The 26,392-nt window shown below is 43.6% G+C and overlaps 1 protein-coding gene across 1 annotated transcript in view; it reads left to right on the forward strand.

Annotated features, from left to right (window-relative positions):
* The window catches only part of PNPLA1 (patatin-like phospholipase domain containing 1), a 56,141-nt gene that overhangs the window by 7,602 nt on the left and 22,147 nt on the right, over positions 1 to 26,392 (forward strand). Inside the window, exons 2-4 of the mRNA XM_006860569.1 lie at positions 21,473 to 21,705; positions 23,749 to 23,814; positions 25,322 to 25,531. Coding sequence (XP_006860631.1) covers positions 21,473 to 21,705; positions 23,749 to 23,814; positions 25,322 to 25,531 — 509 coding nt within the window. The remainder of the gene's footprint in view (positions 1 to 21,472; positions 21,706 to 23,748; positions 23,815 to 25,321; positions 25,532 to 26,392) is intronic.

The raw sequence follows: 26,392 nt of genomic DNA on the forward strand, positions 1-26,392 counted from the left end.
CACGCATTATGCCATAATTTTGATAATTTCTATATTCTTCTAGTTGTTCAGAAACACTCATCATCATCAATGCTTCTGAACTTTCTATCATTCCGCTGTCCAGGCACCTCCCCAAATGAAGCAAATCAGGATCTCTGGGGATGGAGCCTAGGCATCGATGTTTATTAAAACTCTCTAGTTGATTCCAATGTGCTGCCAAGGTTAAAACCAGTGCATTTAAGAACCCCAAAATATTATGTGTGTTTGGTTAGGCAGTAGAAATGGGTCAGGAATTGCATATGGAAGCGGCAAAATGCCCCCAGCAGAGCCCCAGAATAGCTAAAATTCTGTATCTGACTATTGATATTGCTGTTGGTTCCGACTCACAGAAACCCTGTATAGAGTTTCCAAGGAGTGGCTGGTGAGTTTGAATTGCTGACCTGGTGGCTCAAACTGGCATTACAGTCCAGAGCATTAACACATAGCGCCACACCAGGATTCCCACTACTGTTGGGGAATGGCATTTTTCAGGGCAGAGACAAACAGTTTTAGTTTTACTACAGTTGCTTCCGGCTGCATGTTGTTGTTTCTAAGTAGAACTGCTCCATTGGGTTTTCAAGGTTGTGACCTTTCAGAAGTACATCACCAGAACTGTCTTCCAGTTTGAACCAGTTCAGTCATGGCTAACAAAGCAATACCAGAATGAACTCAAATTTGTAAAATGTAGGTGTATTAGAATGATAACTAAAACAGGAAAAATTGCAGGTCAACATCCTGCTAGAAACTTAATCTCCCTCTTAGAAAATGCGGATGATGTAAGTATTGCATGGTAACCAAATCTCTTCATTAGCAGAGTCAGAAACAGCATTGCCCAACTCAAAGATAGCTGTCATCCTCACTGCTTTATTGTGTGTTACTTACCACCCTCTTAGCGATAATGCAGTCTCCCACACCAGGTTCCTGAAAGGGCTCATGAGGCCTTTTACGAGTTTCCCGTTCCAGGGCTTCACCTGTCGTTTTGCTCATTCCAGTTATCAATCTGGTCCACCCACATTTTACAAACTCAAGTCCAATCCATTTTCACTTCACTGGCCATAACTGAACCAGTTCAAACTGATTCAAAATGCTGGTTTGAACTGTCAACCTTTCAGCTAGTAATCAGTTAGCACTTTACCATTTGTAACACCTATTAGGGCCTCTAAGTCCTAGTGTGGCACTGTAGGACAAATACTGGACTCTTAGCTTCAAGGTCATCAGTTCAAACCCACCAGTACCTCCTTAGAAACCCCTATACAGAGTCACATATATGAGAACCAACTCAACCACACTTAGCAACAACAACATGAGTGCTTCAGGCTGCATTCATTTCTACACATATCTCCTGCTGGATCATAAATGAAGACAGCTGACCCCATGTAAACAGTTGGTCTCCATCCCTTCCCCCTTAGCCCATCACCACACCCACTCCATATTTGGAGAAATGGATGTAGGCTCGTGTCTTTTCTAGCAGTTTACCTTGCCCCTTATTTTCTAAATTTTGTAAAAATACCTTTATTAAGATATAATTCACATACCTATGTTTCACCCATTTAAGCTACATAATTCAATGACTTTCAGGATATTCCCAGTGTCCATCACTACCACCATCAATTTGAAGATATTTTAATTACCCCAAAAAGAAACCCCATACTTGTTCGCCGTTGTTGTTGTTTTGTTGTTAAGTGCCGTCGAGTCAGTTCCGACCCATAGCGACCCTGAACAGGGTTTCCGAGGCTGTAAATCTTTACGGGAGCAGAACACCTCATCTTTCTCCCGTGGAGCCGCTGGTAGTTTCGAACTGTTGGCCTTAAGCTTCGCAGCACGATTCATACTTATTCGCTATCACCCTTCAATCTCCCATCCCTTCCAACCCCTGGCAACCATAATCTACTTTCTGTTTCGGTAAAGTTGCTTATTTATTAGTTTCCTCTGAGAAGTAGTTCTGTTCTGAAACACATGAGGCCACCTCATGTATTGACTCAACAGCAACTAGTTTTATCTTGGTTTTTTATCAGTTTTTTTAATTAGTTTCCTAGGTATCACAAATTAGAAAGGAGGTGCTTGTAAGAGCAAATAGTTATGGTCTCATATTTTTAGAAGCTAGTAGTTGGAATTCAGAGTGTCAGCAGGGCCGTGTTCTCTTCAGAGGCTCTAGGAAAGGGTCTTTCTTGACTCTCCTGACATCTGGTAACCTCCCATGTTCATTGGTTTACAGATGCAGCATGACTCTGGCCACATGATCATCTTGACTCTGATCACATGGTCATCTTTCCTCTGTCTGTTTCTCTATATCTCATCTCCTTTCTAAGGAGCTCTGATAGCCTTGTGGTTATCTCATGGTCAGCAGTTCGAAACTACCAGCAGTTCTGAGAGAGAAAGATAAGGATTTCTGCTCCCATAAAGATTTACAGCCTTGGAAACCTTGTACAGGATCGCTATGAGTCAGAATCATCTCCAGGACAGGTAACAACAATGACTTCTCCTTTATAACACACCACTCGCATCGGATTAGGACCCACTCTTTTCTGATCTAATTAAGAACATATTCAAAGACCATTTTTCCAAACAAGGTCATATTCACAGATACCAGGGGTTGGGACTTCGATATATCTTTTGGGGCACAATTAAAGCATAATAGCCTATTCTGAGCATTTCAAGTAAGTGGGATCATAAAATATGTAGACTTTTGTGATTAGCTTCTTTCACTTAGCATAATGTTTTCAAAATTTATCCACGTTGTAGCATGAATCAGCACCATTCCATTTTATGGCTGAGTAATGTTCCAGTGAGTCCTGGTGGGGCGCTGTGGGTTGATGCGCTGAACTGCAAAGTCAGTTTGAACTGTGAGGTCGGCAGTTCAAACCCACCAGACACTCCTCGGAAACCCTATACAGGGTCTCTATGGGTTAGAATCAACTTGACGGCACTTAAGAACAACATCAATGTTCCATTGTGCAGCTATGTTACATTTTATTTATCCATCCATCAGAGGATGGACTTGTCTGGTTGTTCTGGAATAGCCAAAAAGAGCTAATTCTGTATGAATAGTCATGTGTATTAAGTTTTTAATATGGAAAACTTTCAAACGATTGGAAAGGATACCATTAATGAGCTTCCGTGTACCCATCGTGTTTCATCTCCATACTTCCCAACCAGCTTTGTCTTGAGTTTTTTTTATGTGTGTATGGTTTCTTTATTTTTCATTTTGAAATCATTTTAAATTCCCATAGAAGTCGCATCCCACTTTGGTTTTTCATGCTTTGTTTTGCTTTTCTCACCAAAAAATGGCTATTTTAGTCATTTTTGAGTGTACAATTCAGTGACATTAATTACATTCAACATGTTATGCAACCATCATTACTGCTATCCCTAATTTCTTAATCACACCCAACAGAAACCCACTATCCTCTAAGAAATAATGCTGTATTCCTCCTTTATTCCAGCCCTGGTAACTACTAATAAACTTTCGTCTCTATAAATTTGCCTACTCTAGATATTTCACATTAAGTGGAATCATACAGTATTTGCCCTTTTGTGTTTCACTTATTTCATTTTGACAAAATGTTTTCAAGGTTCATTCATGTCACAACATGTATCAAAGTTTCATTTCTCTTTGCTGTTGTTGTTAAGTGCCTTGAAGTTGATTCTGATGCATGCTCCAAGGAGCAGCTGGTGGATTTAAACAGCCAACCTTGTGCTTAGCTGTCCAGTGCTTATCCTACAGCAACACCCATTCCACTGCATGTTGATACCACATTTTGTTTATCCATTCATCTGCTGATGGACACTGGGTTGTTTCCACCTTTTGGTTGTTGTAAGTAGTACTGCCGTGAATTGTAAATGCCATTCACCAGGTTGTAATGTTAAGAAGGGGGCATGGCCTCTGACCAGGACAGAATCCAAATTCCTGTTGCCCAAGGGTGATGTGAAAATGTGCCAAGAAGGTCTGTAGGAGTAGAAGCTTTGCCTATAACTCAAGTGAGGCTTCTCAGGAAACAAAGCTGAGATGAAGCTCTGAGGGCGGAGGGTTGCTGATAGCACCTGTCAGGGAGTGAGTGCCGCAGAATGAGCAGAGGAAGAAGATGAACTGGGATGTAGTTGTGACAGAGGCTGCCACCTGTCCCGTGGGAGTTCTGGGCTGCCTTGGCCCTGCAATGCTGCCTTTTGCACCTGTACATAGCCAGCCAAAGAATGCTAGTAGTCTCCCAAGAGAAGGCATGACCTTGGCTGAGAGGGTCCTTCCTGAAGAGGGGCTCAGCCCTGAAGCTGGCATCCCTTCTGCATGCTGGAAGATGCGTACCACCAGGCAGAGCACCACCATGTCCAGGATCCCACCACCACCTAGAATAACCTCTCCTCTCTTCTCCAGAGTGTGTAACTCCTCCCAACACACCAGCTCGTTTACCCAGCTCGGATCTCTCCCTACTGTGATCACCAATTCTAGCTGTTGACTTTATACTGCCTTAACCGCTTCAGATGTTTGTGTTTCATTTCATCAGCTAGATTGATTGACAATCTGAAGTCTTGTGGGTCCCCTGGTGCTCACAAACTGATGGTCAAACAAGAGCTGCTTGGAAAAACTCTAGTACACTTGCTGGTTGTTGGCAGGTATGACAGTGACTGTGACTTTACCATTTCTATTTTGGTGTTTACCTGGCTCCTGGAGAAGTTTTTGCAGTTGTGGATGTGACTTATAATACCAGAATGTCATAGGAGGAAGGTCAGCAAGTGCATGGTCTTTCTTTTAGAGATGGTTGTATCTAGGTGCTGGGAGGAAAGGTGACTAGCTGGAAGTGGGCTTCACCAAGGCTAGTGGTTTCCAAAGTGAGTCTGTGGGGCTTCACAGTTCTGTGGAGAAGTAAAGGAGCACACCTACTGAAACCCTGGGGCCTTCCTCAACATCAACTTCAATGCTGTTGTTGTTAGGGGCCATAGCAACCCCAAGTCCAACAGAACCAAACCCTACCCAATCCTGCACCATCTTCACAATCTTCCCAGGTTTTAGCCACTGTGTCAATCCATCTCACTGTGGGTCTTCAATGGTGCGGTCTGCTATTATCCATGATATGCACAGAGCTCTTTCTAAAATTCCATTTAAAGACAATGTTCTAGCAATTTGTTTTGTTATGTATCATTTCCCAGCCATTTTTGTTTTTCTTTCTCAAAATAGCATTTTATTGTGTTTTTGGTGAAATTTTTTACAGCATATTAGATTCCCCATTTGACAATTTCCACACAACGTGTTCATTGATCTTGACGTTCTTCACGATGTATCAGCTTTCTCGTTAATTCTGTTCTGGTTGTTCCATTTCTAGGCATCCGTTTTCTTTTTTGTACACTTTTCATTGTGAACTGAGTGAAGGCCTACAGAGCAGATCATCAGTCTTACAGTCAATAAACCATATGCTTTGTTTCATTTCAATGACTACAATCCCCTCCACACAACATCAGTTATCCTTACTTTCTCCCTATGATTATTGACTCCATTCCATCCTCCTTCCCCACCTTCTGGACCTGTCCCTAGGTAAATGCTGCCCTCTTCATCTTGAATGCTTGATCACCCTATGGTGGCCACACCCCACCAGGGTTGTTTTCTCTCCCATGCTCACCTCTGCCTGGCTGAACATTGAGCCATGAATGAGAACTCAGTTCACACTGAATGGTGACCGAGGACCATAACCTTAGTTTCTTCCACTTTCCTTCTGACCAGCAAACCTGGTCTTTTTTTTATAATTTTGAATTCTATTTCATATTTTCTCCCACTCTATCCAGAACTTTCTAACGTGATCCCTTTCAGAGCACTTAGTGGTAGCCAGGTACCATCTACTTCTTCTGGTATCAGTTATGGAGACTAATGTTTATGTGTTCCATTGGACTAAATGATTCCAAGCATCTTCAATTTTCATCACTCTCCTTTCCTCTGCACAGGGAGAAACCAATAGTTGCACCTTAGATGGCCTCTCATGAGCTTTTAAGATCTCAGTAACTACTCACAAAAGTAGCATGTAGAACATTGTCTTTGTGGACTGTTATGCAAATTGACCATGGTGACTCCCAAGCCAGTCATCTATTTTCCCTGCCCCCTTGCTATTTCATTTTGCTTTAGAGTCAATGTTGACTATTTGGTCTCATATAGGTAATTTTTTAAAAAGGCTCACAGTACTCACAGGTGATATTGTTTATTTTATGAGGCAATCTGTTATCTAACTAAAACATGACCGCATAGAATAGTTTTGGTTCAAGGTTTAAGACTATCTCAGGGTGATAGTCTCAGGGAATCCTCTCTAGTCTCAACCAGTTGAGCAAAGTCTTAATTGTTTTTTTAAGCTTTTTACTGTAATTTGAGTGAAGGTTTACAGAGCAGCTCATCAGTTTTACATTCAACAATTAATATTCTTTGTGTCAGTACAATGATTGCAATCCTTTCCATGTATCCACAGTTAAGCGTTATTTACCTCTATTCACTTTAACATTTCATTCCTCCCTGTGAAGTCTTGACATGTTAATAATTTGAATTCAGTTTTACATTTTGCTCCTGTTCTATTAAAATCTGTGTGGTTACGAATCGGGCTGCGAACATTAAGGTCAGCAGTTCGAAACTACCAGCCGCTCCGCGGGAGAAAGATGAGGCTTTCTACTCCCGTAAAGATTTACACCCTCGGAAACCCTGTACAGGGTCGCTATGGGTCGGAACTGACTCAACGGCACTAAACAACAACAACAACTGCGTTCCTTAAGTGAGAACTAAGGTACACCTGACCCAAGCCATGGTATTTTCAATAACCTCATATGCATGCGAAAGTTGGACAGTGAATAAGAAAGATCGTGAATAGTAGAAGAATTGATGCATTTGAGTTATGGTGTTGGAGGAGAATATTGAAAGTGCCATGGGCTGCCAAAAGAACCAACAGATCTGTGTTGGAAAAAGTGCAGCCAGAGTGTTCCTTAGAGGCCATGATGGCCAAACCTCGTCTCTCATACTTCAGACATATTGTCAGGAGGGACCAGCCTCTGGAGAAGACTATCATGTTTGGTAAGGTGGAGGGTTAAAGCAAAAGAGGAAGATCCCCAATGAGATGGACTGGCAAAGTGGCATCATCAATGGGCTCAAGCGTGGCAACAATTGTGAAGTTGGCCCAGAACCGGGCAGTGTTTCATTCTGTTGTACATAGGGTCGCTATGAGTAGGTACTGACTCGATGGCACCTAACAACAACAATCATGTTCCTGTTTAGAACTGCCGATAGTGGTCATCAAGCACCCTCCAGTTCTTTAGGTTTCAGGTGAAGTGAAGTCATGGTTCATTGAGTCCAGGTGACTCAATGTGTTCTGGACAGCCAGTCCACGGGGGCCTCCAGGGCTGGCACTGGAAGGTCAAACCAGCTCTTTGAGAATTTGGCTCTAGTACTTTTCCCTCAGTCACCATTGTACCTGTTTTTGTTTCTCAGTCAAGGACTGAGACATTGCCAGGATTGGTGAAGAATGCAATTCCCAGGAACAACAGGGACTCGGCTGGAGTTCCAGTTCAGTTCCTGCTTCATTTCATCCCTTTTATTCTTGTAATTTCAACCATATCTTACAATTTTGCTTTGTTATATTATATACCTGCTGTCTTAGTTATCTAGAGCTATTTTAGCAAGTGGATGGCTTTAACAGACAAAAGTTTATTTTGTCACAGTTTAAAAGAATAGAAGCCCAAATTCAGAGTACCAATTCTAGGCTTTGTCTCTCTGTCAGCTCTTGAGGAAGGTCCTTGACTCTTCAACTTCTGTTTGGAGACATCCATATATCTTGACATCCATCTTCTCTCTCTCTCTCTCTCTCTCTCTCTCTGCTTGATTGTTTAATCTCTTTTAATTCTAAAATAAAAATCGACTCAAGACATACCCTACACTAATCCTGATTCGTTTGCATAACAAAGACAACCACAGGCATAGAGGCTAACATTTACAACACATATTGGGTGGGGATGGGGGGGTGGGGAGTGGGGGAGGCTCAATCCGTAATGCCAGAACTGGAAATCTCTTCAACCTTATTTAAGACAGACATGAATGAGAACCTTCATTTACCCTGTTGTCGTTACGTGTGTGTTGTGGAAATGTAATTTGGCCCATACTAATTCTGCTAGGTGTAATTTCATAGAGACTGCCTTCATTAAAAATCATTCCCAGAGAGGTTTCTCTGCCTGAAAGGGCAGCATTTTCTGTAAAATACTCTCCTCTGAGTCACAGCTGAGTGTCATGCTAATAATAACCAGTTGCCTTCAAGTCAACTCTGACTCATGGTGACCCAAGAGTGTGTCAGAGTAGAACTGTGCTCCACAGGGTTTTCAGTGACCGACTCTCGGGAAGCAGATTGCCGGATCTGTCTTTGGAGGCACCTCTAGGTGAATTCAACCTTTTGGTAAGCAGACAAGCTTGTTAATCTTTTTCATCACCCAGCACTCCTATATACCACTACTAAGAAGCTACTGTCAAGTCAATCCTATTCATGGTGACCCCAAATATGACAGAATATAACCTAGCTCCATAGGGTTTTCTCCACCACTCGTCTGTCATTGTGTCATACTGAGGTGGCTTGCATGTTGCTGTGATGCTGAAAGCTATGCCACCAGTTTTTCAAATACCAACAAGGTCACTCATGGTGGACAGGTTTCAACAGAGCTTCCAGATAAACTAGGAAGAAGGAAAGACAAACTAAGTCTGAATTTTTAGCCACCGAAAACCTTATGAATAGCAGCATAATATTCTCAGATATAGTGCCAGAAGATGAAAACATTAAGAATAGCACCAGAATAGTGTCAGATATAGTGTTGGAAGATGAGCCCCTCAGTTTGGAAGGCACTCAAAATATGACAGGGGAATAGCTGCCTCCTCAAAGTATAGTTGACCATGATGACATGAACGTAGTAAAACTTTCAGGACCTTCATTTACTGATGGGACACGACTCAAAATGAGAAGAAACAGCTGCAAACATCTATTAACAATCAAAACATGGAATGAACGAAGCATAAATCTAGGAATATAGGAAGTTGTCAAAAATTAAATGGCATTAGTGAACTGAAATGGCCATTTTTAATCTGACAATCATATGGTTTACTATGCTGGGAATGACTAATTAAAGAGGAATGGTGTCACATTCATCATCAAAAAGAACATTTCAAGACCTGTCTTGAAGTACAATGCTGTCTGTAATAGGATAATACTCATACACCTATAAGACCAGTTAATAACCACTATTATTCAAATTTACACACTAACCACTAAAGTCATTGATGATGAAATTGAAGAATTCTAGCAACTTCTTCGTCTAAAATTGATCAAACATGCAATCAAGATGTATTTATAATTACTGGTGACTGGAACGAAATAATAGAAGAAAACACTGGTCCTGTACCATACTCAAAATTGCTGCTATGTTTGAACCCATTGGTGCCGTCACTACATGATGCCATCTCTTTGAGGGTCTTCTTTTGTTTTCTCACTCTCTACTTTACCAATCATGATGCCCCTCTCCAGAGACTGGTCCCTCCTGATACATGTCCAAAGTACCTGAGACAAAGTCTCACCATTCTCATTTCTAAGAAATATTCTGGCTGTACTTCCAAGATAGTTTTGTTCATTCTTCCAGCAGTCCAAGGTATAGTCAATATTCTTCACCAACAACATAATTCAAATGTATCAGTTCTTCCATGGTCTTCCCCATTCGTTGTTCAGCTTCACATGCATATGAGATGATTAAAAATACCATAACTTGGGTCAGGAACATCCTAGTCCCCAAAGCGACATGCCTGCTCTTCAACACCACAAAGGTATTTTGCAGCAAATGTTCCCAATCTTGTTATTGTTATTGTCTGACGCCGTCATTTGGTTTCTTGACTATTGTCTCTATGAGTGTCAATTGTGGACACAAGTAAAATGAAATTCTTAGCAACTTCGATCTTTTCTTCGTTTATCATGAGGCTGTTTATTGGTCCAGTTTTGTTTTCTTTACACTGAGTTGTCATCCATACTGAAGGCTCTATTCTTTGATCTTCATCAGTAAGTACTTCAAATCTTTTTCTTTTTCAGTAAGCAAGATTGTGTCATCTGTATATTGCAGGTTGTGAGCAAGCCTTCCTCCAATCCTGATGCCCAATTCTTCTTTATAAAATCCAGCTTCTAGGATACTTTTGCTCAGCATACAGATTGAATAAGTACAGCAAAAGGATACAACTCTAATGCACACCTTTCCTGAATTGAAACCACTCAGTATTTCTTTGTTCTGTTTGAACAACTGCCTCTTGGTTTATGTACTAGTTCCACACCAAAACCCACTGTCATGGGACATGGAAAGAGGGAGCTGAAGACTCCAGACTCTAGACTCACGGAAAGAGAGGGACTGAGAGGTGGTGGCCAGGAGGCAGACTTGCAGAATGTGACCTTTGGTTGTTTAAATTATTATATAGTCTGAGTGTTTAAAAAAAAAAAAAAAAGAGCTAAAGTGAATAGAAATACTGTTAACTGATGGTACATGGAGGGATTATAACCATTGTAATGAAACAAAGTATATGATTTGTTGAATGTAAAACTGATGATCTGCCCTGTAAATTTTCACTCAATCCACAATAAAAATAAATAAATAAATCACTTCCATGGAGCTGATTCTGACCCTAGATAGGGTTTCTGAGATGATAAGTCTTTACAGGAGCTCTGGTAGAGCCATTGGTAAGTTTGAAATGCCAACTTTGTGATTTTTGTTGTTGTTGTTAGGTGCCATCGCGTCGGTACCAACTCATAGCGACCTTATGCACAGAAGAAGGAAACACTGCCCGGTTCTGGGCCAACCTCACTATTATTGCCACGCTTGAGTCCATCGATGCTGCTACTTGGCCAATCCATCTGGTTAGGGGTCTTCCTCTCTTTCTCTGACCCTCCACATTACCAAATATGATATCCTTCTCCAGTGACTGGTCCCTCCTGACAATATGTCTGAAGTATGAGAGACAAAGTTTGGCCATCTTGGTCTCCAAGGAGCTGCACTTCTTCCAACACAGATCTGTTGGTCCTTTTGGCAGCCCATGGCACTTTCAATATTCTCCTCCAACACCATAACTCAAAAGCATCAATTCTACTGTCTTCCTTATTCACTGTCCAGCTTTCACATGCATATGAGGTTATTGAAAATACCATGGCTTGGGTCAGGCACACCTTAATCTTCAAGCTGACATCTTTGCTCTTCAACACTTTACAAAGGTCTTGTGCAGCAGATTTGCCTAATGCAACCTTGTGAATATCAGTCCAGTATTTAGCCTACAGAACCACTGGGGCTCCTTTGTACTGGTTCCACATGAGCACAATTAAGTGTTCTGGAATTCTCATTCGTCGTAATGTTATTCATGGTTTGTTATGAACAGACCTGCTTTTAGATATTATACGCATATATGTTGAATTTTTGTCTAGGATTTCTTTGAAACAAAGGGCTCCCTGACTGAATATCTGTTGCCCCAGAAAGTCTCTATGGGACTTCCAGGGTGACACTGTAACTTTAAGCCAAATTGTTTTTCAACAAATGCCCCTACAGTGTGGGCCTACATTGGTTGACAACCTAAGGTTTCCTGGGTCTTTCTATCTCCCAGGGACATCATGACTCAAGAGGTGAGTCTGATCTGCACCTGAGAGATGAAGGACAGTCCCTGGTGGAGACGGTAAACTGTCATGGAATGAACTGAGGCTTTGGGTCTATGAAGGCTGTTCTCCAGAAGTGTAATCTTGTACAGGTTACTGGTTAAGCCATAGTTCTTTCTTCTGTAAAAAGGAGATAATTGCAGTACTTACATCAAAGCAGCCTCAAGAGGATTAAATGAGACAATGAGGTCTCAAAGCTGGCACCAAGGAGGTACACAAAAACAGCATGGGAACTGACATGGTTTCATGAGGTCTTCAGACATATGTAAGACAAAAATGGAGAGAGACGCAGGTAACATACCCAACCAACTGACGCCTGGGACATTTGGGGCAGAGAGTAACTCCAGTCAGCAGAAATGAATTTTAATTATTATGATTTTGAAAACAAGGAGGAAACTAGTTTGGCAGGGAAGCTTGGGCTGTTCTTCTGTACTGGTGCCCTAATTTGAGAAGATACTGAAGGAGGAATTGTCCTGAGATGACCTATTCTCTGTACAGCAAAGGACCCTCTGGCCACAGCAAGAAACTCTTAACATTAGAAGGTGACTAGTTCATAGCTCTTATGTGGTCCCAGAATACCCTAGTTAGTGCAAGAAGAATCTTTAGATTAGGACAGACAATCGCCAGAGCTCTGGTGGCACTGTGAGTTAGATGATGGTTGCTAACCCCAAGGTTGGCAGTTCTAACTCACCAACTACTTCATGAGAGAAAAACGAGGTTGTCTACTCCCATAAAATTTATAGTCTCAGAAAGCTACACAGGAAACCCTTAAGAGAGAGGGCTGGAGCACGGTGGCTCTGTATGATAAGCACTGGACTATGAATCAATTACAAGGTTAGCAGTTTGAGCCCACCAACTGCTCTGTGGGAGAAAGATGAGGCTTTCTGCTCCTGCAAAGAATTAAAACCTGGAAAAAACGCTTACAGGGTCATTCTGAGTCAGAAGTGACTTGCAGGCACTTAACAACAACACATACTGTTATTCAATGGTAATCAGTTTTGTTTGTTTTTGGAAGGCCACAGCATAGAAGGGGGAAAGCATGGATTTCTGCTTTCAGGCAGAATCCAAAAGGAATTTAGCTCACAAAAGAAAAAAGAGAACAGGGGCCACAAGAATGTTTCAGGGTTTGCAGAACTTTCTAGTTTCTCCCCCTCTGGCTGTTTCACCTCAGGACAAGCAATAAAACCCTTCAGGAAAGCCACAGGGAGATTGTGGCTGGATTATAAAGGAAGGGCACACAGGGGGTAAGAGGAGACCTGGGCCTGGACCTCAGAGCAGGGAAAGAGGCCCACAGACACCTTACTGGGAACCAAGTGATTAACCAGCCAAAGGCACCTCTGTTTCCATGGCAACCCGATAGGAGCCATTCTGGACTTTTACCGCCAATGCCTTCAGTAAACATTTAGGGTTAGAAAAAGGTCTGTGTGGTGGATTGCTATTGTCTATTTTTAAAAGTGTTTTTAAAGAAAGCTGCTTAGTAGGTTAGAGATGTTTTGCTTTTGGTTGAAGCCCGTAAACACATTCAGAACAGAGCAGGAAAATGTGAATTTTCTGTACAATCACAGATTGTGACCTAAAGTATTAAAAAAAAACCTTTTTTAAAGTTGTCATTGGGTCTACCCAAACTCTTGAGTCAGAGTAGAACTGTGCTTCCCAGGATTTTCAATGGCTGATCTTGGGGAAGTAGATCTCCAGGCATTTCTTCAGAGGCACCTCTGATGGATCACCAACGTTTTGAATAGCACCCAAGAGTGTTAAAGGAGCTCTGGTAGCGTAGTGGTTACGAAATCAGACTGTGAGCCTCAAGATGAGCAGTTTGAAACTACCAGCTGTTCCATGGGAGAAAGATGAAGCTTTCTGCTCCTGTAAAGATTTACAGCCTCAGAAACCCTGTACAGGGTCGCTATGGTCAGAACCAACTCCAGGGCACATCACTACCACCAAGAGTGTTAACAATTTGCACCACCCAGGGTCTCCAATGTAGGGAATAAATAAGCAAACAAACAAACCATTGTCCTACAGTTTTCCACACCCAGTGACCTTTGTTAGTTACCATTGAGCCAATTCTAACTCAGGGCAACTGCTGTGTGCAAAGTAGAACTGCTCCTTAGAGTTTTCAAAGTTGTGACCTTTTGGAGGCTGATTGCCAAACCTGTCTTCCTAGACTCCTCTGGGTAGACACCAACTACAGACTTTCAAACTTTTGGCCATTGCTGTACCGCCCAGGGACTCCTTTATTCATTTCCCATTCATTCATTTATACAGCAAATATTTATTAAGCTTAACCTTTATCCTGTGCTGGCTATTTTTCCCCCTTGTAAAATGAGAAAATTTGACAGAACTAATATGATTTGCTTAAGCTTCTAGAATCTTAGGAGTTTCAGGGGTTTCCTTCCAAGGACAGGAGGGCAGGGCCTGATAGTTAAGTATAGTCCTGCTATTAAAAAACAGTCACTGTTGTCAAGTCGATTCCAACTCATAGATAAAAGATAAAGTTGTTTGCTGTAGTTAATTGTTGTCAGTTCCAAATCTTCCAGAGTCTCCAAGGAGCAACTGGTGAGTTTGAACCACTGACCTTGCAGTTCAAACTGACTTTGCAGTCCAGCACATTAACCCACAACCCCACACCAGGACTCCAAGAATTCCCCTGCTTAGTCTTTGTGGAAGTCCACATCTTTCTCCTTCAGAGGGGCTGGTGGGTTTGAACTGACAACTCTTCTGTTAATGGTCAAATTCTTAACCACCATACCCCTCCAGTCCTGCTATTTATATACTTGTGTCACCTAAGATTTCATCTAAACCAAAAGCTCCCTGACGGAAAACCAGTCACAGAAGACCTCTATGGGTCTTCCAGTGGTGACGCTCTGACTTCAAGTCAAATTGTTTTTCAACCAATGCCCCTGCACTGTGGGTCCATAGAAATCAAATGACGACTAAATCATGTCCCTGTTCCTTAGGGGCTTGCTGCCACTGTGAGAATAAACTGAGACTATAGGTGTGAAAGTCTTTTAGGCTAAATGACTGTTGTTAGGATAATAACAATAATTATGATTGCAGTGGAATCCGGGCAGTCAAGATATACCCATAGGAAATTGCAGCCTACAATCAGAGACCAGGCAGGAACAGCCGACTCCCAAGGGCGCTATGGAGGGATTCCGAGAATTGTCAGGGCTTTCCAGGGAACGCAGGCTCTGCTCTCTGGCGCCTCCCCAGGGGCTGCTGCGCCTCCTGCCTTCCCCTGTGCCCACCAGCGCGCTGCGGTGGGAGCGGGGGCGGCCGCGGGAGGAGCTTCTCGATGATTGGTTGATCTGGAGGTTGTTGCTAGGCTACCAGCCCACCGGAGACTGTCGCCTCCGGAATCCCATCCTCCACCACAGACCCCATCCTGCACAGCAGACCTAATTCAGGCACTGTGTAAACGGGTTCCCCCGGCAGTTTAAATTGTCAGGTGCCAAGTGTCCATCTTTCTAGGATTTTTTATTTAGCAAGCCGTGGTTTGGAGGAGAGGGAAGAGAAACTGATTTTTACCCTCTGGGTGGATTTGAATAGCTACTTCTCTCTCTGGGTCTCCTCCTCTGATTGCTGGGGCTCATTAATTAATTCATTATGCATGCATGCATTTATGGATATTAAGTGCCTACTATGTTCTAGGCAGGGTATTAAGTACTAGGGATGAACAAGACAGAGACCATCCTTGCCCTCCCAAAGGGAGGAGACATTAGATATTTGAACAAATAAACAAGATAAATACATATCTAATTATACCTTTCCTTCTTCAATAGGAGCCTTGGTGGCTAAGTGGATTAAGCATTTGACTGCTAACCTAAAGGTTGATGTTTCACACCCACCACGTGTTCTGTGGGAGAAAAATCAGGCAGCTTGCATCTGTAAAGATTTACTGTCTCAGGAACTCTATAGAGCAGCTCTACTTCGTCCTATAGGGTTGTTCTTTTGAGTCAGAATAGACTTCATGTCATTGAGTTTGATTTGATTTGGAATTTCTCTTCTATGGATTTTCTGAACTATATTTTGGAGTCCTTGCGTAGTGCCATAGGGTCAGCACTGGACCGCAAGGTTGGTTTGAATTGCAAGGTCAATGGTTCAAACTAACCAGCTGCTCCTCAGAAACGCTATACAGGGTCACCGGTTCAACGGCGCTTAACAATAACAAATTTTTCCTTACCAATAGAATTAGTGGTAGAATTCTTGCCTCTGTATGGGAAATCCAGGTTCAATTCCAATGCATCCCATGCAAATCCACCTCCCATCAGTTAGTGGATATGTGTAGGTTGCTATGATGCTGAGCAGGTTTTAAGGGCGCTCCCAGACTAACATGACCTCAGAACAAAGGCCCGAGGAACTGTAAGGGGACTGTAAAAAGTTCATGGGGAAATCCCACTATCTTTTAATTCCATTTTTTCCATGAACTTTTTGAAGCCCCCCTCATATGTCTGAAGGAGCTCTGGTAGCATAGTGGTTACAAATTGGGCTGCTAACCTCAAGGTCAGCAGTTCAAAACTACCAGCTGTTCCGCAGGAGAAAGATGAGGCTTTCTGCTCCTGTAAAGATTTACAGCCTCGGAAACCCTGTACAGGGTCGCTATGAGTCGGAACCGACTCCACGGCACATAACAACAACAACATATGTCTGAAAATCAGCTAACATAAAGCATATGATCCAGTCCACAACCAATCCTGAGAATAGTTCAGGACCAGGCAGTATTTCAATTCCATTGTATATGAAGTCACCGCAAATCAGCAACTAAGAACACAATGCCAAAATTGCCAAGAAAGGATGTACTGCTGTTTCTATAGCTCCATTACATCACACATAACCCATTTTCCTACCATGCTCTGAAATGGAGTATGCTCTTCCTTCTACATGGGGCTCTTAACTTTGCATGTTTACATCTGCATGTAAGCCTGACCACATTTTCATAAGGATGTAGGCAGGGATCATAATCTCCCTGTTCAGATGAGATAGCAGAACGTCAGAGACATCAAGAGATCTTGTCCAAGATCACATGAAGAATTACTGGCATAACCAGTCAGTATCCAGCATGTGCAGGCATGTTTTAAAAAATCTTATTCTTAGCAAGCTAATAAAGTAACCATTATTATCCCCATTTTACAAGTGGCAAAACTGAGACTGAAAAACACTATTTAACTTGCCATTCATGACCCATGTAGTCTGTGATGAAGCTGGGATTTGAGCCAAATCCGTCTGACTCCAAAGCCTGAGCTCTTTCCAAGATATGGAATTGGTTGCAGAAAAGAGAAGATTCTCTAAGTAGAAATATGGTTTTCTGATGCTTTTTAAAATCGTCCCAGTCTCAGGATCTTTGTTGTTATTGTTGTTAGGTGCCATTGAGTTGGTACCGACCCATAGCGACCTTACGCACAGCAGAATGAAACACTGCCTGATCCTGGGCCAACCTCATTATCGTTGCCAAACTTGAGTGTATTGATGCTGCCACTTTGCCAATCCATTCCACTGGGGGTCTTCCTCTTTTTCTCTGGCCCTCCATCTTACCAAACATGATATGCTTCTCGAGTAACTGGTCCCTCCTGACAATATGTCCAAAGTATGAGAGACGACGTTTGGCCATCCTAGCCTCCAAGGAGCACTCTGGCTGCACTTCTTCCAACACAGATCTGCTGGTTATTTTGGTAGCCCATGGCACTTTCAATATTCTCCTCCAATGACGTAACTCAAAAGCATCAATTCTTCTACGGTCTTCCTTATTCACTGTCCAGCTTTCACATGCATATGAGGTCATTGAAAACACCATGGCTTGGGTCAGGCGTACCTTAGTCTTCAAGCTGACATCTTTGTTCTTCAACACTTTAAAAAGGTCTTGTGCAGCAGATTTGCCTAATGCAGTACATTGTTTGATTTCTTGACTGCTGCTTCTACAAGTGTTGATAGTTGATCCAAGAAGAATGAAGTCCTTAACAACTTCAATTTTCCTCCGTTGATAAGAATGTTGTTTATTGGTCCAGTGGTGAGGATTTTTGTTTTCTTTACACTGAGATGCAATCCATACTGAAGGCTGTGTTATTTGATCTTCATCAGTAAATATTTTAAGTCTTCTTCACTTTCAGCAAGCAAGGTTGCATCATGTGCATATCGCAGGTTGTTAATGAGTCTTCCTCTAAACCTGATGCCACATTTTTCTTCATATAATCCATTTTCTTGGATTATTTGCTCAGTATACAGGTTGAGTTAGTATGATGAAAGAATACAACCCTGTTGCACACCTTTCTTAATTTGAAACCATTCGGTGTTCTCATGTTCTGTTGGAACAACTGCCTCTTGGTCCATGTACAGAGATTCCTCATGAGCACAATTAAGTGTTCCAGAATACTCATACTTCACAATGTTGTCCATAGCTTATTATTTCTTCTGGAATTCTTGACACAGTCTCATAAAACCTGGTGAATAGACCATGCTAACAAATAGTGTTAGTTCTGTTATCCATGATCTGATCTTGCCTTTAAGCTTTTGTTAAGTAATTAGGTCAAATAGCTCTTCTCTTTGAGCATCTCCATTGTTTGCTTTTTCTTTCTCCCACATTTTTATTTTCCTTTTCTCACACATGGAACAAGCACTGAGCACCCATCAAGTACCCTGGGAGGCCTGGTGAACCTAGGTGAGTAAGAACCAACCCTGCCCATGAGGAGTTTCCAACTTATAGCAAATAGTTTATGGCAGTTTTTTTTATAATTGGGGAACTTGTTCCATAAATAATGGTATAACTTTACAGTAGTGATATGGAAATACATTCACAATATTAGGTGAAACAAGCAAGTTACAAAATAGATGAATTACGAAGGGGCTTCATAAAAGTCATGGAAAAATGGAATTGAAAGATAATGGGATTTTCCCACAAACTTTTTGAAGCCCATATATCTATATAATGGAATACACACACACACATATCTACATGGATACATACATACATGCACGCACACACATATATATATTATGTGCCACCAAGTCAGCTCTGATTCATAGCGAACCTGTGTACAATGGTCCTGTGTCATTCTAGGTTTGAGTGCATTGTTGTGATAGCTCACAACATGACCCGATGTTGTCGTTGTGGTCAGGTGCCATTGAATCGGTACCAACTCATAGTAACCTTACGTACAACAGAACAAAACACTGTCAGCCTCACAATTGTTGTATGATCCCATGTAAAAATAAAATCTATAGCCTAGGAGGACAGAGACTGAATGCCAATCTCTGGGTGGAGGGATTTCACATTTTAATTTTCCTTCTTTTGGCTTATCTGCATTTTAAAAAATTATTTCACCCAAAATGAACATGCATTGCTTGTGCTATAAGAACAAATTCTTTTCCACCTGTTCCAGTCAGTGCCTCTGCTAGGAGTGTATGGGCACGTAAGGATCAGGTGCTCCTGACTCTGAGGCATTATGGGAAAGGTCACTGACCTTTGGCAGGCCAATACAAGTCGCTCATCAAGAATTCCAAAAGCAGTGAGCCCCTACCTGATTAAAATCCCCATTCCCACTAGGGGAGACCTCAGTGATACAACACTGTGGTATCCAAATGTTCAGTTACTTCAGAACCTGCTGCAGGTTGGCTTCTGGTCTCCTGTGAGGGAAAACAACTTGTATGTCAACACATGGAAAAAAGCTAACCTTGCTAAAACTACAGAGCCATCCCACTTCCCAGGGGCACCCTTCCCTGGAAGGAGTAATTAAGATGCTCCTGCTGTTCTGGTTGGTCACCACCACACATATGCAGGTGTGTGGTGCAGGTTGCTGAGAAAAGGCCATCACCATGGCAACCCAGGCTCAGCCTCCTGCTCTTGGGGCTCAGTCCTGGAATCACTCTAATAGCTAGGGAAATAAGATGGGGTTTGGAGTGAAAGAATATCATTTCCTGGTTGTCCAACCTCAGATAAGACACAGCTTGTCTCTGCCTTGGTTTCCACATCTGTAAAATGGTGCCGAAGTTCTTTATCCCGTCTGCTTCCAGAATAAGTGTGGAATAATACGTGGACTGTAAAAAGTAGAGGTGAAGAAGGCATTCTTAGGTTTGGTGTATCCTAATGTTGCTGTGTGCCTTCAGGCAAGTCACTTAACCTCTCTGTGCCTCAGCTGCTTTATAAATAGAAGAGTAACATCTTTCATGATCACTTAACAGATCTATTGTATGGCACTTGTGAGAATCCCTGAATCTCAAAGTTGAAACAAATTTTAGCCCTTACCGCCTATATTATCTGACCGAGGGATTGGCCCAGCTTCTGCTTGGTTTCCTCCAGTGGCAAAGAGCTCGTGATTGCAAATTCCCAAGCAGCCATTACAAATGGTACTAACTACTCTGTATCGGATGGTTCACAACTTAAAAAACAAAAAATATAAAATCAATCTTTTGGAGAGCTGGTTCCACTCCAGATTTCCCCAGAAGGTTTGCACAAGATCGAAATTAGCATTGGTCAGCAAGAAGCAGGGGCAGGCATGGACATAGGCAAGCATCAGACCCAGGAGGCTTTCCGTTGAACCTGTGTCTGGCTCTGCCTGGATTCCCGGTTAAAATCACTCTTTGTGCACCTACTAAATGGTTGGACCTGAGCTACTTATTTGGCCTTTCCCAGCCTGTTTCCTTATCATGAAACGAGAGTAGAAATAGCTTCATAATATTACTGTGAGGATTAAGTAAGATGCAATTAATAAGCTTGTAGCCCGTACATTCTGGGGTTTGGAGGTGGGGTTCATACCCTCCTCTACCAGACTCTGAACAGCACATCTGTCCTCCAGGCCCTACACGGCCTTGTAAGCCTTTGCCCTGGCCCCATTCCTCTTTGAAGAAGGGGAAAGTTTTGTCTCCCATTCCCAGAAAGACCTGCATCATACCTGCGGGGTATCTCACAAACTCTTTTGTGAAAATAGTACCTCCTCTTTCTTTCCCTCAGGTCTTATGAGGTTGTTATGGGCTGTGGAGTTGGGCCCCTGACTTGTAGTTACTCCATACACAATGGGATCAGAGTGTTGGGATCCATGGAGTTCTTGATTTTCAGAAGTAGATCACCTAGACTTTTTCCTAGTTCTTCTTAGTCTGGAAGTTGTGTGTTGCATCATAGCAACACACAAACCTCCACTGACAGGCGTGGATGGTGGCCATACATAAAGTGGGTTGGCTGGGAATCAAACTTGAGTCACCCACATGGAAGGTGAGAATTCTCACACTGAACTACCACTGCCCCCATCTCAGGCCTATATCAAGGGTCACAAAGGGGGAGATGGTGCAATGGTCTCAAGGCCAAATTCATCTCCTCACAAATCACCTGTCTCGTGACCAGCACCCTCCTTATTCCACAGACTTATTGGGCACCAAGCAAATTCCAGGGAGTCACGTGGCAAAGACTTTCAATGGTATCGGTGTGTTCTAATAGGAGCCTCATGTAGACCTAGGGACCCCAAAAGAACATGGCTGTGGAGATGGCATTTCAAGTATGGTGATAGGAAGCTGGGGTAGGCAAACATTGCTTTAGGCTTCATGTGAAAAGCTCTGTCATGTAGCAACTCTTGGGTCTAGTTCTGCTCTCCATCAGCTGTGGGCTTTCTAGGGCAAGTGACTTCATTCTTTAGCGCCTTAGTTTCCCTATATGCAAAATGGTAGATCAAATTCAAAACTTTCCCAGCTTTAGATTTCTAACTTTTCGCATTGTCGGATGCAGGATGGGATGACGGAATGACTGTAAACCACAGTCTATTGTGTAAGGATGATCACCATCCTTCCTTTCTCGGCTTCCTCCGCAGATGAGTACCTCAGAGTCCTCAACATGGGTGTGGCTGAGGTGAAGAAATACTTCCTGGGGCCATTGTCCCCATCCTGCAAGATGGTGCCCATGATGAGGCAGTTTTTGTATCAGACTCTGCCTGAGGATTCTTACAAAGTCGCCTCCGGGAAGCTGCATGTGAGCCTCACCCGGCTTTCAGATGGAGAGAATGTGGTGGTTTCAGAGTACACTTCCAAGGAAGAGCTCATCGAGGCAAGAGGGGCCCCGGAAGGCAGGGTCTGGGAAGGGAAAATTGGTGGGGCTGTGAAGGGGGAGAGGAAGGAAGAACTGAAGGGAAAGTGTAGTCTAGGGCTGGGAAGGCAAACGCTGGTCCTGGAGTGGGTGGAATCTGGGCCCAGGAAGGCAGGTTTTTTCCCTGGGAGGGGATGGGATGAGACTGTGGAGGCAGGAGTTGAGAGAAGGTTGGAATTGTTTCTGCTCCAACTTGACTGACGGTCCACCTGTCTGCCTCACTTCCTTGTTTCTATTTCCTGCTTCCCTCTTGCTTCCTGGCATCTATTGTTCTATGCCAGCACAGTGTTAGAGGAGACACCCCGGACACAGAGAACTCCAAGGTAAATCAGATTTGATCACTGTACTTCATGCTTCCATGCCCAGCATCCCCAGAGGCCCAGACCTCTGTGCTTCTCAAAGGACCAGGTATAGCCTGTAGAGGTCTCGTGTCTTCTTCAGAGCCTCTCACCCTGAGTTGCCGTATGCACCTACCTGAAGTTACTCACTGTTTTCTAGAATAGTCAGTGGAGAGGGGCCCTCAGTTTCCCTCTTCTGCCTCCTCCCTTCCAGTGATCCTTGATAAGAAAAAATTTTTTGCTGTTGTTAAGTTCATTCTAAGGAGCTCTGTTAGCATAGTGGTTACGAATCGGGCTGTGAACCACAAGGTCAGCAGTTCAAAACTACCATTATTACCAGCTGTTCTATGGGAGAAAGATGAGGCTTTCTGCTCCCATAAAGATTTACAGCCTCGGAAACCCTGTACAGGGTTGCTATGAGTCGGAACTGACTCCACAGCACATAACCAACCAACCAGCCAACCAAGTTCATTCTGACTCATGGTAACTCCCATTTATGTTAGAGTAAAACTGTATGCCAAGCTTTTCTTTCATGGCACCTCTAGGTGGATTGGAACCAGCAGCCTTTCATTAGTAACCTAACACAAGCCCTTGATAAAGGATCACTGAATGGGAGTACCACTTAGAAAAATGGCCTAAATAGTGCACTGTTCTAAGCTCTTTAAACGCATTCACTCGTTGATGGGCGTTTCAGTTATGAGTTATTACTGGTTGTTGTTGGTGTTAAGTGCCATCCAGTCAGTTAAGACTCATAACAACCCAGTATAGGGTTTCCAACAAGCGACCAGTGAGCTTGAACTGTCAACCTTGTGGTTCAAACCAACCTTGCGGTTCTATGCTTATACTACAGCACCACACCAGGACTCCTATCATTACGGTGGTGGTTATGTGCCGTGGAGTCGGTTCCGACTCATAGCGACCCTGTACGGGGTTTCTGAGGCTGTAAAACTTTCTCTCATGGAACAGCTGGTAGTTTCAAACTGCTGACCCTGAGGTTAGCAGCCTGATTCATAACCACTATGCTACCAGAGCTCCTTGGGGGAGTACCCTAAATATGTTCCATTTTCTTTCAGGAAAAAGGAGTTAAATCACGTAGCTCCGGATCCCTTTTCCACTCCCCTCCTCCAGAATATAGGGCCTTTCACATCTATCTTCACATCCGCATGTTGGCCTGGCTGGGGTCTTAAGTGAGGTGTGTTGGGTGTGTGTGTGTGTGTGTGTGTGTGTGTGTGTGTGAGTAGTTAGCGAACATGGCCACCTCCTCCATCCAACTCACATTACACTGGTATTCTTAGCACCCATCTTTGCTTGAGGGATGATTTTCTCCAGAGGGACCAATGAGAATCTAAAGCTTAGGAGGGAGAGACTGGAGGCAAGTGACCAGCCTACCTCCATGATGTTCCTTGGGGACAGGTTGTGGACAGACATCTGTGAGCAGGGGGTGGCAGAGTGCAGGGGGCAGGATGAGGCAGAAGAGAACCTGGCCTGCAATGTGGCTTAATAGGGGCCCACCAGATTCTGCAGGAAGCTCAGCAGCTGGGTTGGCTTGTCAGAAAACCAGAGTTCCCAAACTCCTTGGGTTCAAGGAAGACCAGTGGCCTACAAGGAGACTTTTCCAAACAGCCCCCAGGCCCTTTGGCATCTTACCCTCTTTCTCTCCTCACAGGCTCTGTATTGCAGCTGCTTCGTCCCTGTGTACTGCGGCCTCATCCCTCCAACCTACCGTGGTGAGGTGAGTGCTATTGCGTGGTGAAGGGGAGAGTAAGAACCCAGGAGACCCTCATGGTCCCTCTGGCCCACATCTGGAACAGCAGTAGGGTGGTCTCCAAATGCAGTGGGATGTCCAAAAGTTACAAAGTTTCTTCTGTTTTGTTGTTTGTTTTAAAGTTTTTATTGTGAATTGAGTGATAGTTTAAATGGGAGAACGTGAATTTTGCACTCATCCAATTGTATTTTGTTTTATTGCAATGATTATAATCCCCTCCATGCGTCATCATTTAATAGTATTTGCTCCTATTCCCTCTGTTTTTGTTTGTTTGCTTTGTTTTGCTTTTTATGTATACAAAAACACTCAAGAATATATATTCATTTAGACAACCAAAAGGCACATTCTGTAAGCATGCCTCCTGACTGCCAGCAAACAGCCTTTCTCTTTCCATGAGTCTAGAGTCCTCAGCTGCTCTATCTATGTCATCATCTCTGCCTCCATCTCTGGTGTTGCTGCTTCTCTGGATAGGGTCCCACATTCCGTTTGTGCTCTTCTCCCTCGATGGTCCTAGGGTTCTCTGTTCCTGGACTGTAAGATTAACTGCTTCATATAAGTCCTGGTGTGGCACTGTGGGTTAATGCGCCACACCAGTTAATGCACAAAGCCATTTGAACTTCAATGTTGGCAGTTCAATCTCACTAGCTGTTCCTTGGAAACCCTATACAGGGTCACCATGGGTCAGAAACAACTCGACGGCACTTAAAAACAACAACAACATAAGTCTGTAAGTATCATTCCTATAAGTCTCAGGTACACCAGAGGGTTGTTGTTGTTGTTAAATGCCATCCAGTCAGTTTCGACCCATAACAACCCTGTATAGGGTTTCCGAGGAGCAACTGGTGAGCTTGAACCGCCAGCCTTGAGGTTCATACCAACTTTGCAGTCCAGCACATTAACCCACAGTACCACAGCAGGAGGATTAGAGCCTCAGTACTTGTTACCCTGCATTCTTAGGTGAGGAGACAGAATGGGGAGGGACTTGACGGAGGACACCCAGTGGCGAGGGCGAGGCTGGAGCCAGAGGTGCTCTGGAGAGTGTCCAAGGTGCCTGACCTCAAAGGAGGGAAGCAAATTGGACCTGTAGCAGTCTGGGGAGATGAATGTTTCAGAGCCTGCTCAGACCACCCTGTGTCCATCTTCTCAAAAAGGTCACAGGGAGACACCCACTCCCCAGTCTTGTCCTCAGCAGCTGAGCAGCTCCAAGGTGGGGGTGTCCCCTCCTTTCTCCTCACAGAGGCCTGGGAGTCCCAATCTCAGTACTGTTAAAAGTCTGTAGGATGGAGCACGGGGTTGGGAGGCCAGAACAGCTGTGGACTCACCAGGTGACCTTGACCATACCACTTACCCACGCCAGACCTCAGTGTCAAGACCTTTCCGGAAAGACCCCAAGGACCCATTTCCTTGATGAACTCAATTAGTGGTATGAGGACCCCTGACTTCAGATGAGCATTTCTGCCCACCCCACCCACAGAGGTACATCGATGGGGGCTTCACCAGCATGCAGCCCTGCTCCTTCTGGACCGATTCCATCACCATCTCTACCTTTAGTGGACAGCAGGACATCTGCCCCCGAGACTGCCCTGCCATCTTCAACGACTTCCGCATGTTCAACTACTCCTTCCAGTTCTCCCTGGAGAACATCACCAGAATAAACCACGCACTGTTCCCCCCGGACCTGCAGGTGAGAGGCAGGGCAGGCAGGCCAGTCTAGTCTGGGTTGAGGCAAGCAGGGACCAGGGATGGGGTCGGGTAGTCAGTGGACTCTACTCATGTTCCCCTCAAGTGATGGCTTAAGCTTCCCCCTGGACTGCATCCTGGTCTTGCTGTGAACTAAGTGTTTGACTTTCAGGAAGGTGCAGCCACAATCCCCCCGACCCCATAAACTACATTGATGTCAGAACTATCTGTAGGAACATTAACTGAGTGTTGCTGTTCTGCCAGGAAATGTACCAAAGCAGAGGTCAGTCAGCTATGAGCCAAATCCAATTCCTGGTTGTTTATGAACAGCCCATAAGCTGAGAATGGATTTTCTGTTTTTAAAGCGTTGTAAAAAGAATAACAACAACAAAAAACTAATAAGAAAAATAATTTGTGACAGAGACTCTATATGACCTGCAACACCTGAAATATTTACTATCTGTCCCTTTACAATAGTTCCTGCAATCCTCCAGCATCCTCTTCCATGTTGTTGTTGTTAAGTGCCATTGAGTCGGTTCTGACTCATAGCTACCCTATATGGGGTTTCCAAGGAGTGACTGGTGAGTTTAAACTGCTGACCTTGGAGTTCAAACTGACCCTGCAGTCCAGCGCATTAACCGAAGCGCCACACCACGACTCATCTTCTCCCATGTTGTTGTTGTTAAATGCCGTTGAATCAGTTCCAACTCATAGTGACCCCGTATAGGATTTCCAAGCAGCAGTTGATGGGTTTGAACTGCCAACCTTGTGGTTCACAGTCTAGTGCTGATCCACAGCACTGCACCAGGATTCTTCTTCCATTGTTGTTGTTGTTAGGTGCCATCGAGTCAGTACCGACTCATAG

Source organism: Chrysochloris asiatica, unplaced genomic scaffold (assembly GCF_000296735.1).
Source record: "Chrysochloris asiatica unplaced genomic scaffold, ChrAsi1.0 scaffold00038, whole genome shotgun sequence".
In the NCBI taxonomy this organism is placed as follows: domain Eukaryota; kingdom Metazoa; phylum Chordata; class Mammalia; order Afrosoricida; family Chrysochloridae; genus Chrysochloris; species Chrysochloris asiatica.